Source organism: Narcine bancroftii, chromosome 1 (genome assembly GCF_036971445.1).
Source record: "Narcine bancroftii isolate sNarBan1 chromosome 1, sNarBan1.hap1, whole genome shotgun sequence".
NCBI lineage: Eukaryota > Metazoa > Chordata > Chondrichthyes > Torpediniformes > Narcinidae > Narcine > Narcine bancroftii.
In genome coordinates, this window is record NC_091469.1 from 418,605,572 (window position 1) to 418,618,989 (window position 13,418).

The window sequence follows — 13,418 nt, forward strand, 5'->3', positions numbered from 1 at the left end:
CCGACTTCAGCCTAACGATCAATCTGGCCAAGTGCCAGTTCGGGAAAGAGTCCATGCAGTTCCTGGGCCATACCATCACGGCCAAAGTAGCCACATCTGCCACTAAGAAGGTTGCTGCAATCAGGGAGTTCCCACGCCCGGACAACCTCAAGGGGCTACAGGAGTTTGCGGGTATGGTCAATTTCTATAACTGTTTCATTCCAGGGGCTGCGTGCATCATGCACCTGCTCTTCGCCCTCATCATGGCCAAAGACAAGACACTCACCTGGACTCCAGAGGCCAGCAAGGCATTCCAAACCACGAAAGATGCCCTCACGAAGGCTACCCTGCTCATCCACCCACACACCAACCTGCATATGGTGCTCTCCATCAATGCCTCTGCCACAGCCATCGGCGCCGTCCTAGAGCAGCAGGTGAATGGACAGTAGAAACCACTGGCATTCTTTAGCTGACTTCTGAACTCGCCAGAGTGCAAGTATAGCGCTTTCGATCGTGAGTTGCTGGGCATGTACCTGGCGGTGCGTCATTTCCACTATTTCTTGAAGGGGAGGCCTTCCACCATGTTTACTGACCACAACCCCTCACTCAGGCACTCGCTATGGCAAGAGGTGTCTGGTCGGCCCGCCAACAGCGTCACCTCTCCTTCGTGTTAGAGATCAACACCGACATTCGGCACAAGGCGGGGAAAGCGGGTGGACGAGCTGCCTTGGGTGCTCCTGGGCATCCGCTTAACATCCAAAGAAGACCTACAGGGTTCATCAGCCGAGCTGGCCCTACCTGGTGAGTACATCAATGTATCTCACAACCCCCAGCAGTCACCACACGGTCTACTTCCCTGCCTACAGGCCCAGTTGTACATCTTCACACCCCCACCGCCACCCAGACATGTCACATGGGTCTCTTATATCCCCAACGAACTGTACTCCACAGAGTACTTTTTTATCAGGCGGGATCCATCCACAGCACCTCTACAAAGACCATACAAAGGGCCGTACAAAGTCATCCAGCGTTCAGGATCCACTTTCACACTGGACATTGGTGGTAAGAGGGAACTGTTTACGGTGGACAGGTTAAAGCCAGCCCACCTCGACCTCACCGAACCAGTAATTGTGGCCTAACCCAAGAAGCAAGGCTACCTGGTAAAAAAAAGGACATTGGCGCCAGTTCTGGGGGGAGCTATGTGATGGTACGCCATGAGGAAGGCGAACCGGCCCTGCTTGTCATGCACATGGCGGGGCAACCGGCCAAAATGGTACCGTCGGGGGTTTCCTCCCGACCTCGGCACCGGGCTCAGAAGCCCACGCTTGAGGACCCACAAGATGCCCCGGTGACGCCGGGGCCCCCCAGCCATGGGAGTATAAGACCAGCCAGGCAACCTGCAATAAATCAGTTTTTGCTCACTGAACTCAACCCGTCTGGTTGTGCGATCCTTCAGTTAGCCGTGTAGCTACCGCTACAACATATCCATTATGAAACAAATTTCTCTAACACATGCTTGCATACAAAAAGATTTCTTTATTCAGAGCTTTAGTTGGCAGAATTTCATGTTTTAATTCACCTCAATATTTACTCAAATATGGTAATTTCAGAAAAAATGCATTATTTGTCTTTAGGAATTAAAATTACAATTTTTAATTGTACTGCAGTAATAATTCCTCTTTTTTCTTGTGTGTTTGTTAGTTCAGAATGCTTTCAGTGATATCAAAATGAATAGAGTAAAAGTCTATATGGAAAGTATTGATACAAAAATTGATTTTCACATGACTAGATCAGCTTTGGGAGCACATCATTAATGTGGAAAATCCATTTTAAGATTATTTTCCACTATTACAGATAGTTTCAAATTTTTGCAAGTAACAGCTTTTTTTTAATTTGTTTTCACAACATCCAAACTGGTTCCTTAAAAGTATGATTGATATTCAATTATAAAGGGCAGTTCGGAGGTGGTGATTCTGGAGTCTTCAATTTACCTGTCTGTCCAGCATTTTACTTTTGTTTATTTAATTAACTGAATTTAAATTTCCAAATGGTGGGATTTGAACTCATGTCTGAAGGTCATCAGTACATTGATGACGTTGCTTACAAAACCATAAAAGTGCATTTCCATACAGCACACTAATATTATTTTTTTTTCTTTGGCTTGGCTTCGCGGACGAAGATTTATGGAGGGGGTAAAAAGTCCACGTCAGCTGCAGGCTCGTTTGTGGCTGACCAGTCCGATGCGGGACAGGCAGACACGATTGCAGCGGTTGCAAGGGAAAATTGGTTGGTTGGGGTTGGGTGTTGGGTTTTTCCTCCTTTGCCTTTTGTCAGTGAGGTGGGCTCTGCGGTCTTCTTCAAAGGAGGCTGCTGCCCGCCAAACTGTGAGGCGCCAAGATGCACGGTTTGAGGCGTTATCAGCCCACTGGCGGTGGTCAATGTGGCAGGCACCAAGAGATTTCTTTAGGCAGTCCTTGTACCTTTTCTTTGGTGCACCTCTGTCACGGTGGCCAGTGGAGAGCTCGCCATATAATACGATCTTGGGAAGGCGATGGTCCTCCATTCTGGAGACGTGACCCATCCAGCGCAGCTGGATCTTCAGCAGCGTGGACTCGATGCTGTCGACCTCTGCCATCTCGAGTACCTCGACGTTAGGGGTGTGAGCGCTCCAATGGATGTTGAGGATGGAGCGGAGACAACGCTGGTGGAAGCGTTCTAGGAGCCGTAGGTGGTGCCGGTAGAGGACCCATGATTCGGAGCCGAACAGGAGTGTGGGTATGACAACGGCTCTGTATACGCTTATCTTTGTGAGGTTTTTCAGTTGGTTGTTTTTCCAGACTCTTTTGTGTAGTCTTCCAAAGGCGCTATTTGCCTTGGCGAGTCTGTTGTCTATCTCATTGTCGATCCTTGCATCTGATGAAATGGTGCAGCCGAGATAGGTAAACTGGTTGACCGTTTTGAGTTTTGTGTGCCCGATGGAGATGTGGGGGGGCTGGTAGTCATGGTGGGGAGCTGGCTGATGGAGGACCTCAGTTTTCTTCAGGCTGACTTCCAGGCCAAACATTTTGGCAGTTTCCGCAAAGCAGGACGTCAAGCGCTGAAGAGCTGGCTCTGAATGGGCAACTAAAGCGGCATCATCTGCAAAGAGTAGTTCACGGACAAGTTTCTCTTGTGTCTTGGTGTGAGCTTGCAGGCGCCTCAGATTGAAGAGACTGCCATCCGTGCGGTACCGGATGTAAACAGCGTCTTCATTGTTGGGGTCTTTCATGGCTTGGTTCAGCATCATGCTGAAGAAGATTGAAAAGAGGGTTGGTGCGAGAACACAGCCTTGCTTCACGCCATTGTTAATGGAGAAGGGTTCAGAGAGCTCATTGCTGTATCTGACCCGACCTTGTTGGTTTTCGTGCAGTTGGATAATCATGTTGAGGAACTAATATTATATTGTAATATGATACGCCACATATATTGGCGAGAACCCGAGCTGACATGAACACGGCAATCGTGTATCATTTTTAGTTGTGAGAAGTCCGAATTGTCCAAACTTTGACCTGTGTAATTGTAAGCATGTTCCTTCTGAATCAGAAATTCAGCAGATTGCACAAGCCAGAAGGGAAATACCAGGTGCAGTTCTAGCCTAGAGTTTTTTCATATTCTAATATTATGCTTCCTTCCCACAGTTTTTATTCTTCACCATACAGTATCGCAACAAATCGTATGATTGCACAGACATCAATCACACCGTTCATTGCTGCTTCTCCTGTATCAACATATCAGGTAGGAAAAATTTTTCACCATAATTTTATTGGACGTAAATTACTTCTAAGTTTTGTATTTTTTTTTATCTCCAGAAGCTTTTTGATGCTTGCAAATTAGATGTAAATGCTGCAGTTTTATTTAAACAGCTTGAGAGAAGTTGAGTATGTTTAATTATGTTGGAGCTGAGATAACCAAAACCATTATATAAGTTCTCCTGTATGCAAGTCACAGTTGTCATTGTGAAGTGCAGTTTCAATAACCCACAAATCAATTATTTTGTAATCTCTTCCCATACTCTTCTCAATACAATAATCATTTTTGCACTTTTAGTTTCCAAGTTAATAAACTCATTCTTTTTAACTTACTAGGGATTGAAAAAATAGAGTATTTCAGCATTACTTGCTAAATAATATACTTGTAGAGACACCTAATGAAATATTAAAGACAAGAGCATCTTAAAGTGATGTCAAGGGGGCAACATGTCTGAACTTTGAGTTTTAATGTTCCAGCTCCTAATTATCTTCATCATGAACCATATTTCAGATTTCTGTTAGAGTGAGAGCTTACAAATGTCTTGTATGAATTCCATCCTCATATCAAGCTGTTGTTTTAATGGATCATTAAAGCTTCACACATCCAGACCAATATTTATGATCATAAGTAGTATTTTTTTTCCACTGAAACTACTGCATTTTCAGTAGCATCAGTCGTGCCCCTGTCACTAGGAACACAATTTAGTTGATGCAAAATGGCAAGTGGAACAAAGGGAAGAAGAAAAATGAGCTTGACACATTTGAATAAATTTCCTTTGTGTCATGAAAAAGAATATCTTTTTCTTTCTGGAAAGAACAATAATAAGTTGTTCAAATAGAAATATCCTAAGATCAGAAATGCATAAAACTTATTTCATTTCTGGTGCCTTAGCTCTTTGGGAATGAACCAATATAATGTGAGACAATGGAATCTTGACCCAGCCTCTCTAATGCACCCATTTTAACACATAATATGATGCAGCAGTTTACTTGCATACAATTTGTAGTCCTGCATTAATAGAAACTCAACCTGATTAAATGCTGGAATTGCAATGTGAGAATTGGTAAGACGAGAGAAAAATTACACCCGCAATCTAATACTGATCCTGGCAATTTCTGAGAAAGGTTTTCAATCTCTCAATCTTCAAAATTCTTGCATGAGTACCAATGAACTCAGGGAGTGAACAGCATTTTTTACCATTTCCTCTAGGTGTCCACCAATCCTCTGTAAAAAAGACTGAAATTGGGGAAAAAAAACCTTGCACATATTTATTCCTAGATGCAAATGATATTTCTGTATATTAATTTTGAAAGCCAAATGGAAGAGACAAGTCAGTATGGATAATTGACTCAGACACATCATTCAATTTTGTATCATATGCAATATTATTATATTGATGACAGTGGGCAAAGGTTGTCTCCGATGTGCTGTTAAATGAAAACTGCCTCCATTAAAACAATATGTCAATAGAACAAGGGACTTTAATTGTAAGAATTCATTATTCGGTCTTACTAAAGCGAAGCAAAGCAAAGACTATTAGATGAGTACCAAGCATATGTTTACGAAATATTCAATAACTTATTTTGAAATGGATATTTGAGTTCATAGTCTTGGTTATAAAATAAACAATTTAATTTCTTCGCAACCCCTCTTCCTCCACTCATGACTTGACATGGTTCAATCTTGGTAGATTCCTATCCAAAAATAGAAAAGAATGTGAGATCTTGGATAAAGAGTATGGGAAGTTTCTTCTGAGGAACACCCAGAGCTCATAATCGAGAAGACAACATTTGTATCTGGTCACACTTAATGATAGCAAGTCACAGTTTGTAGAGCGCAGTTAATAATTCAAGTCTATGAACTTACAACAGAAACATTTCCCAAGACACTATGTTAAGGTTATGTGCAAAACTCTAAGTTGGGAACTATTTTAATATAAACTCAAGATCTCAACATAAGGAACGAGGAAGAGGAGAAGGTCGCCACGTACCTTAAGCCTGCCCTGCCATTCTGTATGATCATTCTGAACTTTGTTGGCCTCAGCTCTGTGCTAGCTTCCCCATAACCCTCAATTCATCAATCACACAAATATTGATCTATTTCCTCCTGAAATATAGCTTATGATCTAGTTTGCACCACTTTTGAGGGTGGATAATTCCACAGATTCATTACCCCTGAGAGAAGAAACACTGTATCTACTCAGCTCAGTTTTAAAAGATCAGCCCATTATCACAGAATCTATAAGCCATTTGAATAATTTGAACAGCCTAAAAGGTTCTAAGTCATCTGCGGTGTCACTAATACTCATTTATGTTGAGGGGATTCCAGAGATTCTGCCCCTAAAGTTCTATTTGAAAGTTGATTCCAATATGTTGATTATTCTTTAGCCATTCAAAATTTATCATTTACAAGTATTTTCCTTTATTTCTTCACCCAATTCTTGCAATTTAATTTAAACTAATTTTCCACATTTGCTTTTTCTTCACTGTTTTTGTTTTTACATCCATATATGAGGTAGTCTGATCGACACTTTTTGAGGCACATTATTTTAATATTTACGTACAATTCAGCCATTTATTTTTAAAATTCTCCTTCCCAGCATTTGCTGCCCTGTCTCTCTCACACCAATTTTGCCCTTCCATGTTCATGATTCAAACAGCACCACCTCAATGTCACACAGAATTAAATTTTTAAAGGTTCACTATATGTTTGAGCCATTCTTTTATTTTCTATTACTTCATCGCCTTGAAGTGTCAGTATCCCTTTCTGCTGCAACATCAGCACTTATCAGTTGACAACATCAAGTGATCACCTGTTTTATGTACTTTTAGTTGGAATAATTGTTTCCAGTAACATTTATAATGTGGATTTGCAATGTACATTTTAGTTTAGGTTCACCTTTTTGATGTGGACTTAGATGCATGCAAACTCTGATTGAATGTCTCTTCATGATAGTTATATCTGAAATAAACTTAGCAATTTCAATCCTGTTTTTTGATGTAAGATGGAAAGTTTACGATCTGGTACTACTTGCATTGTTCCTCTGTAGCATTTTAACTGGAAGTATAAATAACGTGGGATGTTTTTGACTATAAAGTAGAGCAATTCAGAAAGCTGTACTCAAGGAACCTTTCTCACATTAACACTGCCAGTTAGAGGGTTGCTGCGGTTTATCTTGCTACAAATCTGTAATATAAAGAAAGTGCAAGTTTTGGAGTCCATTTGTTAATCTGACAATGACATCAATATATAACCATATATAACAATTACAGCATAGAAACAGGCCAATTTCGCCCTTCTAGTCCATGCCGAACACTTTCTCCCACCTAACCCCTCTGACCTACACTCAACTCATAACCCTCCATTCCTTTCCCATCCATATACATATCCAACTTCTCCTTAAATGCTAATATCGAGCCTACCTCCACCACTTTGTCTGGAACCTCATTCCACACACCCACCACTCTCTGAATAAAGAAGTCACCCCTTATGTTTCCTCTAAACTCCTGTCCTCTTGCTTGTATCTCCCTCTTTCTAAGGAAAAAGCCTCTCCAGATCAACTCTATCTATACCCCTAATAATTTTAAATACCTCAGTCAAATCCCCTCTCAACTTTCTATACTCCAAAGAATAAAGACCTAACTTATTTAACCTTTCCCTATAATTTAGACCTTATAGCCCCAGCAACATTCTAATAAATCTTCTTTGCACTCTCTCCAATTTGTTGATAACTTTCCTTTCCTTTGGTGACCCAAGTTTGGTGACTCCAAGTTTGGCCTCACCAATGCCTTGTACAATTTTAACATAACATCCCAGCTCCTATACTCAATGTTCTGATTTATAAAGGCCAACATACCATAAGCTTTCTTCACCACCCTATCCACATGTGACTTCATCTTCAGGGAACTATGTACCATTATTCCTAGATCTCTCTGTTCTACTTCACTATTCAATGCCCTGCAATTCACCATGGATGTCCTATTTTGATTAGCCCTACCAAAATGTAGCACATCACATTTACTTGCATTCAACTCTATCTGCCATTTTTCAGCCCACTCTTCTAACTGGCCTAAATCCCTCTACAAGCTCCACCCGTCTTAGTATCATCTTCATGCTTATGAATCCAACTTACCACCCCATCATCCAGATGATTGATGTGCATGACAAATAGTAATGGACGCACTACTGAACACCACTAGTCACCAGCTTCAAATCTGACAGGTATACCACTACTGTCTGGCATCTCCCAGTCAACCATTGTTGAATCCATTTTACAACTTCAATGTTAATACCTAATGATTGAACCCTCCTAACTAACCTTCTCCGAGGAACCTTATAAAAGGCCTAATTAAAGTCCATATATACAACATACACTACCTTACCATCATGAACTTTCCTAGTAACCTCCTCAAAAAATTCAATGTCAAACATGATCTTCCCCTCACAAATCCATGTTGACTGTTTAATCAAACCCTGTCTATCCAAACATTTATATATACCATCTTTAAGAATACTTTCCATTAACTTGTCCACCACTGACATCAAACTTACAGGTCTATAATTGCTAGATTTACTCCTAGCACTTTTTGTAAACAATGGAACTACATGAGCTAACCAATCCTCCGGCACCATTTCCATTACTAATCACATTTTAAATATCTTTGTCAAGGCCCCTACTATTTCTACACTAACCTCCCTCAATGTCCTAGGGAATATCTTGTTAGGACCTGGAGACTTATCCACCTTTATTTTCTTTAAAAGTGCCAGTAGTTCATTTTTTAAAATTATCATCATTTCTATAATTTCCCTACTTCTTTCCCTTACTTTACTAGATCAATATTAATCTCCTTAGTAAATACTGAAGAAAAAATACTGTTCAAATTCTCCCCCATCTCTTTTGGCTCCATGCAGAGCCATCAACTCTCATCCTCTAGGGGACCAATTTTATCCTTCACTATCCTTTTGCTCCTAATATATCTGTAGAAACCCATTGGATTTATTTTCACTTTACTTGGCAAACCAATCTCATATCTCCTCTTAGCCTTTCTAATTTCTTTCTTAAGATTCCTTTTATATTCTTAATATTCCTCTAGCACCTCATTTACTTCATGCTGTCTATACTTTTTGTACACCTCTCTCTTTTTCTGAACCATATTTCCAATAACCCTTGAAAACCAAGGCTCCACAAAACTTTTAACCTTTCCTTTCATCCTAATAGGAATCTATTGTCTCTGTACCCTTAAAATTTCATCTTTGAATGCCCTCCATTTCCTTCTACATCCTTCCTGTAAAACAACTTATCCCAGTCCATACCTTTCAAATCCATTCTCATCTCCTCAAAATTGGCCTTTCTCCAATCAAAAATCTCAATCCTGGTTCCAGACCTATCTTTCTCCTTAGTTATTTTGAAACCAATAGTATTGTAATCACTGGACCCAAAGTGCTCCCCAACACATACCTCCTTCACCTGATCTATCTCATTTCCTAATAGCAGATCCGACACTGCCCCTTCCCTAGTTGGTACCTCTATATATTGATGTAGAAAACTATCCTGAATGCATTTTAACAAACTCCAAACCATCCAGCCCATTTACAGAATGGATGTCCCAGTCAAAATGTGAAAAGTTAAAATTTCCCACAATCATAACCCAGTGTTTACTACAAATATCTGCTATTTCCTTACAAATTTGTTCCTCCATTTCCCTCTCCACATGAGGTGGTCTATAATACACCCCCATAAGTGTTACCATTTATTTCCTACTCCTTAATTCCACCCATAGTGCTTCTCCAGAAAAGACCTCTCGTCTAACCTTCCAAAGTACCGCTGTAATACTCTCCCTAACAATCAATGCAATGCCTCCCCCTCTTGTTCACCCTATTCTATCACATCAGAAGCAACAAAATCCTGGTTATGTTTAGTTGTCATTCATACCCCTCCTGCAGCCATGTTTTACTAATAGCTACTATATCATAATTCCAAATATCTATCTTTATTCTAAGCTCATCTACTTTTCTCACAATGTTCCTAGCATTGAATTAAATACATTTAAGACAACCTCCTTGCTCTCTGTGGATTGCTCTAATGATGCTTAAAACTTCTCTGTCTTCAATTTCATCCTTCTCCCCTCCATCTATTCTTTCACTCTGTTTCCCCTCCCCCTTCACATCTAGTTTAAACCCATCGGAGCCACACTAGCAAACCTACCAGCAAGAATATTTGTCTCTTTCCAGTTAAGATGTAAACCATCCTGCAGGAACAGTTTCCACCTTCCCTGGAATGTTGCCCATTTATCTACAAATCTAAAGCCCTCCCTCCTAAACCATGTTCTCAACCATGTGTTTAGCTGCACTATCTTTCTATTTCTTACCTCACCTGCATGAGGCACTGGTAGCAATCCTGATATTGCTATCCCGGAGGTCCTTCCTTTAACTTAGCTCATTAAACTAACCCTGCATGACCCCCACACCCTTCGTCCACATGTCATTGGTCCCCACATGGACCACACCATCTGGCTGTTCTCCCTTCCCTCTCAGTATACCATGGACTCAATCTGTTACATCCCATATCCTTGCACCAGGGAGGCAACATACCATACGAGATATCCGATCTCCTCCACAGAACCCTCTATCTGTACCTCTAACTAGAGAATCCCCTATCACAATCCCGAGCTTCCTCTTATCCCCTCCTTTCTTAGTCATAGGACCAGACTATGTGCCAGAGACCTGATCACTACAACTCATCCCTAGTATGTTGACCCCCTGAACAGTAGCCAAAGCGGCATACTTATTCTTCAGGGGGATGTCCACTGGAGAACCTTGCTATTACCCTTCCTCCTAACCAAAATCGAACTACCCTCCTCCCAACACTTAAGTATGACATTATCCCTATATCTACTATCTATATTTGTATGTACACTTCAAAATTTCTCAATTTTTGAAGAACTAGATTCCTGAGCTACTGAAAAGTTTGCACAATCCTTGATGGCAAGTTAAAATATATTAATTTCCTACAGTTATTGAAGCTGTGGACTTATTTTTGCTAATCAGGTATATTTTTCACACAGGTTCAGAGTACATCATGGATGCCTCATCAACCATATGTTATGCAACCAGCAGTAAGTTATACCAAAGAACTTTCACAACTTTAATGTATTCTTTGAGTTTTACCAAGAAGCCTTCAACTATTGTGTGTGGTGTGGATGGCCAATGAGTGGATGTATGAACCCAGTAGTTGTATTTATTGCTAATCTTTCCTACAATAACCCATTGATCCTCCACCCCTCACCCACCAACTTCTAATCGAATTTACTCTTCATGTCTGCATAACTCATCATGGGTTTCCTTCAGACTTGCAAGGACGATTATATGCAACTTTTCAATTGTAAAAACATGTTATTGAATTTAAGCCAATAATGCAGTCTTTCAGACTTGCACATCCATTTCCTTGCTGGTTGTAGTTTATCAAAAAATGTATAAGTTAATAGAAGCTAAATAGATATTTTACAGTGCTTAACATCTTCCCATATTAAATGCCTGATACTGAAATTCACAAATGACACAATGTTAATAACAATTAGAATGGCTGTTTAATTAACCAGATCAGTTCATTTAGAGTTCACAATTCCCTCTTTTAATTCATTGTTTAAGGTTTGAAATTTAAAGTTTTGAACCTCACAGAGAAGCCTAGTTAAAAATAACAGGATGCTGTCCCTGTTCTCGTAAGCCTCTGTGGTATTTTCTTTTTGTTGTTCCCTTCCAACTAGGGAAAATGATAGACCTAGCCATATTTCTGTTGTAATTCAGCATCTTTGTATTAAATACTGTCAATTCGCAAATCAAAACGCAGAGTACACCAAATAGTTTTGGAACTCAAACAGGTAGAATGGAGAATTACTTCCAGAAGCATATCTGTTCAGACAGTTGCCTGGAGAGGTGATACTAATCCTCGACTATCAGAAATAGATGCACAGTGGGTAATGCAAGACCAACAATTATTCCCTGTACTCATCCCATGAAGCCAAATAATTTATGAGGATTCTGCTGCACCACACCTATCCTGGAAAAGCAGTCAAATTCCAAAATGATAGTTGAGAATTTTGGAGAGTGGTCCTGAGAGTGTGAAATGATCCTGTGGTTAACTATTTCTTAGTTCTGATGGTAAACACTGGATACCACAGAGGAGAGAATTATGAGGACCCCAGCAAGTTTGTGAGGCAGGTTAATGGCTATTTTCAGTCTGAATTCTTTAATTAATCCTTACCATCTCTCTTTCCTAGACTTCCTTCTGAGATATTATTTGAAACTTTATCCATTTAACAAAGTTGATGATAACCTTTCTCAAATCATTTTCTGATGCTTGACTGAGATTTTATTTGATAACAATCCTATTAGATGACATGGAACATTTTGCTAGATTGAAAGTATAGAGAAGTACAGGTTACATTGGCTGGCTGTGAGAATCTAAAGGTATGTAATGTCTGGTTTGTGGCCAATCATGGTGTAGCTGATTTGGCTCATGGAATGCTAGCCCTGGACAATTGAATCTGCTTTTTTTTTTCCATTTCTGTATCTCTTCCTCTTAGTTGGAGTATCTGCAATTCTCAATGCTGCAATTGCACAGATTGCTCATACCATAGACTAGCTTTATTCTTTGTGACTTTCGGAAAAAGTCCATGATATAGATTGCTTACAAAATAATCCTTTGGAATGAAATACTAAAGTCTGCAAAATGAAATTAAGCCTTCTGTAACAAAATCACATCAGAATAAGAAACAATTAGAATCACAGAAGTTCTGCCCGTGGGTCTATTTTCCTGATGGCTGCCTTCTCCTGAACAGTTACCATGGAACAGCATCACCCATTGTCCTATTTTGAGCATTCGAACTGAGAAAGAGTTATCGAGCTTAATCCCATCTTCCAGCACAAGATCACAGGTTTTGAAGGACACATCTAAGACCTTTTCAAGTGTGATCACATGTTTTGCCTCTGCAATTTCTTCAGACTATGAGCTATCAGGATCAACTCCCTTCTAATCAATCTACCAATTACTTTAAATCTATGCCCCCTGGTTTATGACCTCTCTGCTATGGAAAATAGATCCTTCCACTTTACTCCAGGCTCTCAATGATGTCTCCCCTCAGCCTTCTCTGTTCCAAAGAAAATGCCCATGGTGTACTGTTTTCTTTGTTTGACAACATTCTTCTGAATCTCATCTGCCAACTCACTAATATTCTATAATTTTTCATGTGATTTGGTAACAAGATTAGTGCATAATAATCAAGTTGTGGTCTAAATAAAATTGTATATAATTTTAACCTAACCATCGTACACTTTTTATCCCCCTATGGCTTTGTTGCATTCTCTTGGCCTTTTAATCTCATCTGCTTCCTGTCAGAACATGTGGATGAAGACTACAGATTCTCTGATCCCCACATCATTCAGTGTCTGGTCATTTATTATGTACGGTATTTTGTTGCCTTATTGAGCTGGCCAATTTATACCACGTCATTTCACAGGATTAAATTGCATTTGCTATTTAGTTCAGAAAGCAAGTTAAACATTATTAATGAAAAGTTACATGTGAGCAGCAATATCTACTATACATTGAAGATGAACAAGTTGGAAAAATATTCACAGCAACCATAATACAG

At 39.9% G+C, this 13,418-nt stretch overlaps 1 protein-coding gene across 9 annotated transcripts in view; it reads left to right on the forward strand.

The window, feature by feature from the left end:
• Window positions 1-13,418, forward strand: part of LOC138751586 (RNA-binding motif, single-stranded-interacting protein 3) — a 1,523,265-nt gene that overhangs the window by 1,407,985 nt on the left and 101,862 nt on the right. For all 9 annotated transcript variants that reach the window (XM_069914047.1, XM_069914050.1, XM_069914051.1 and 6 more), the window contains 2 exons: window positions 3,657-3,753; window positions 10,833-10,883. In XM_069914047.1, coding sequence (XP_069770148.1) covers window positions 3,657-3,753; window positions 10,833-10,883 — 148 coding nt within the window. The remainder of the gene's footprint in view (window positions 1-3,656; window positions 3,754-10,832; window positions 10,884-13,418) is intronic.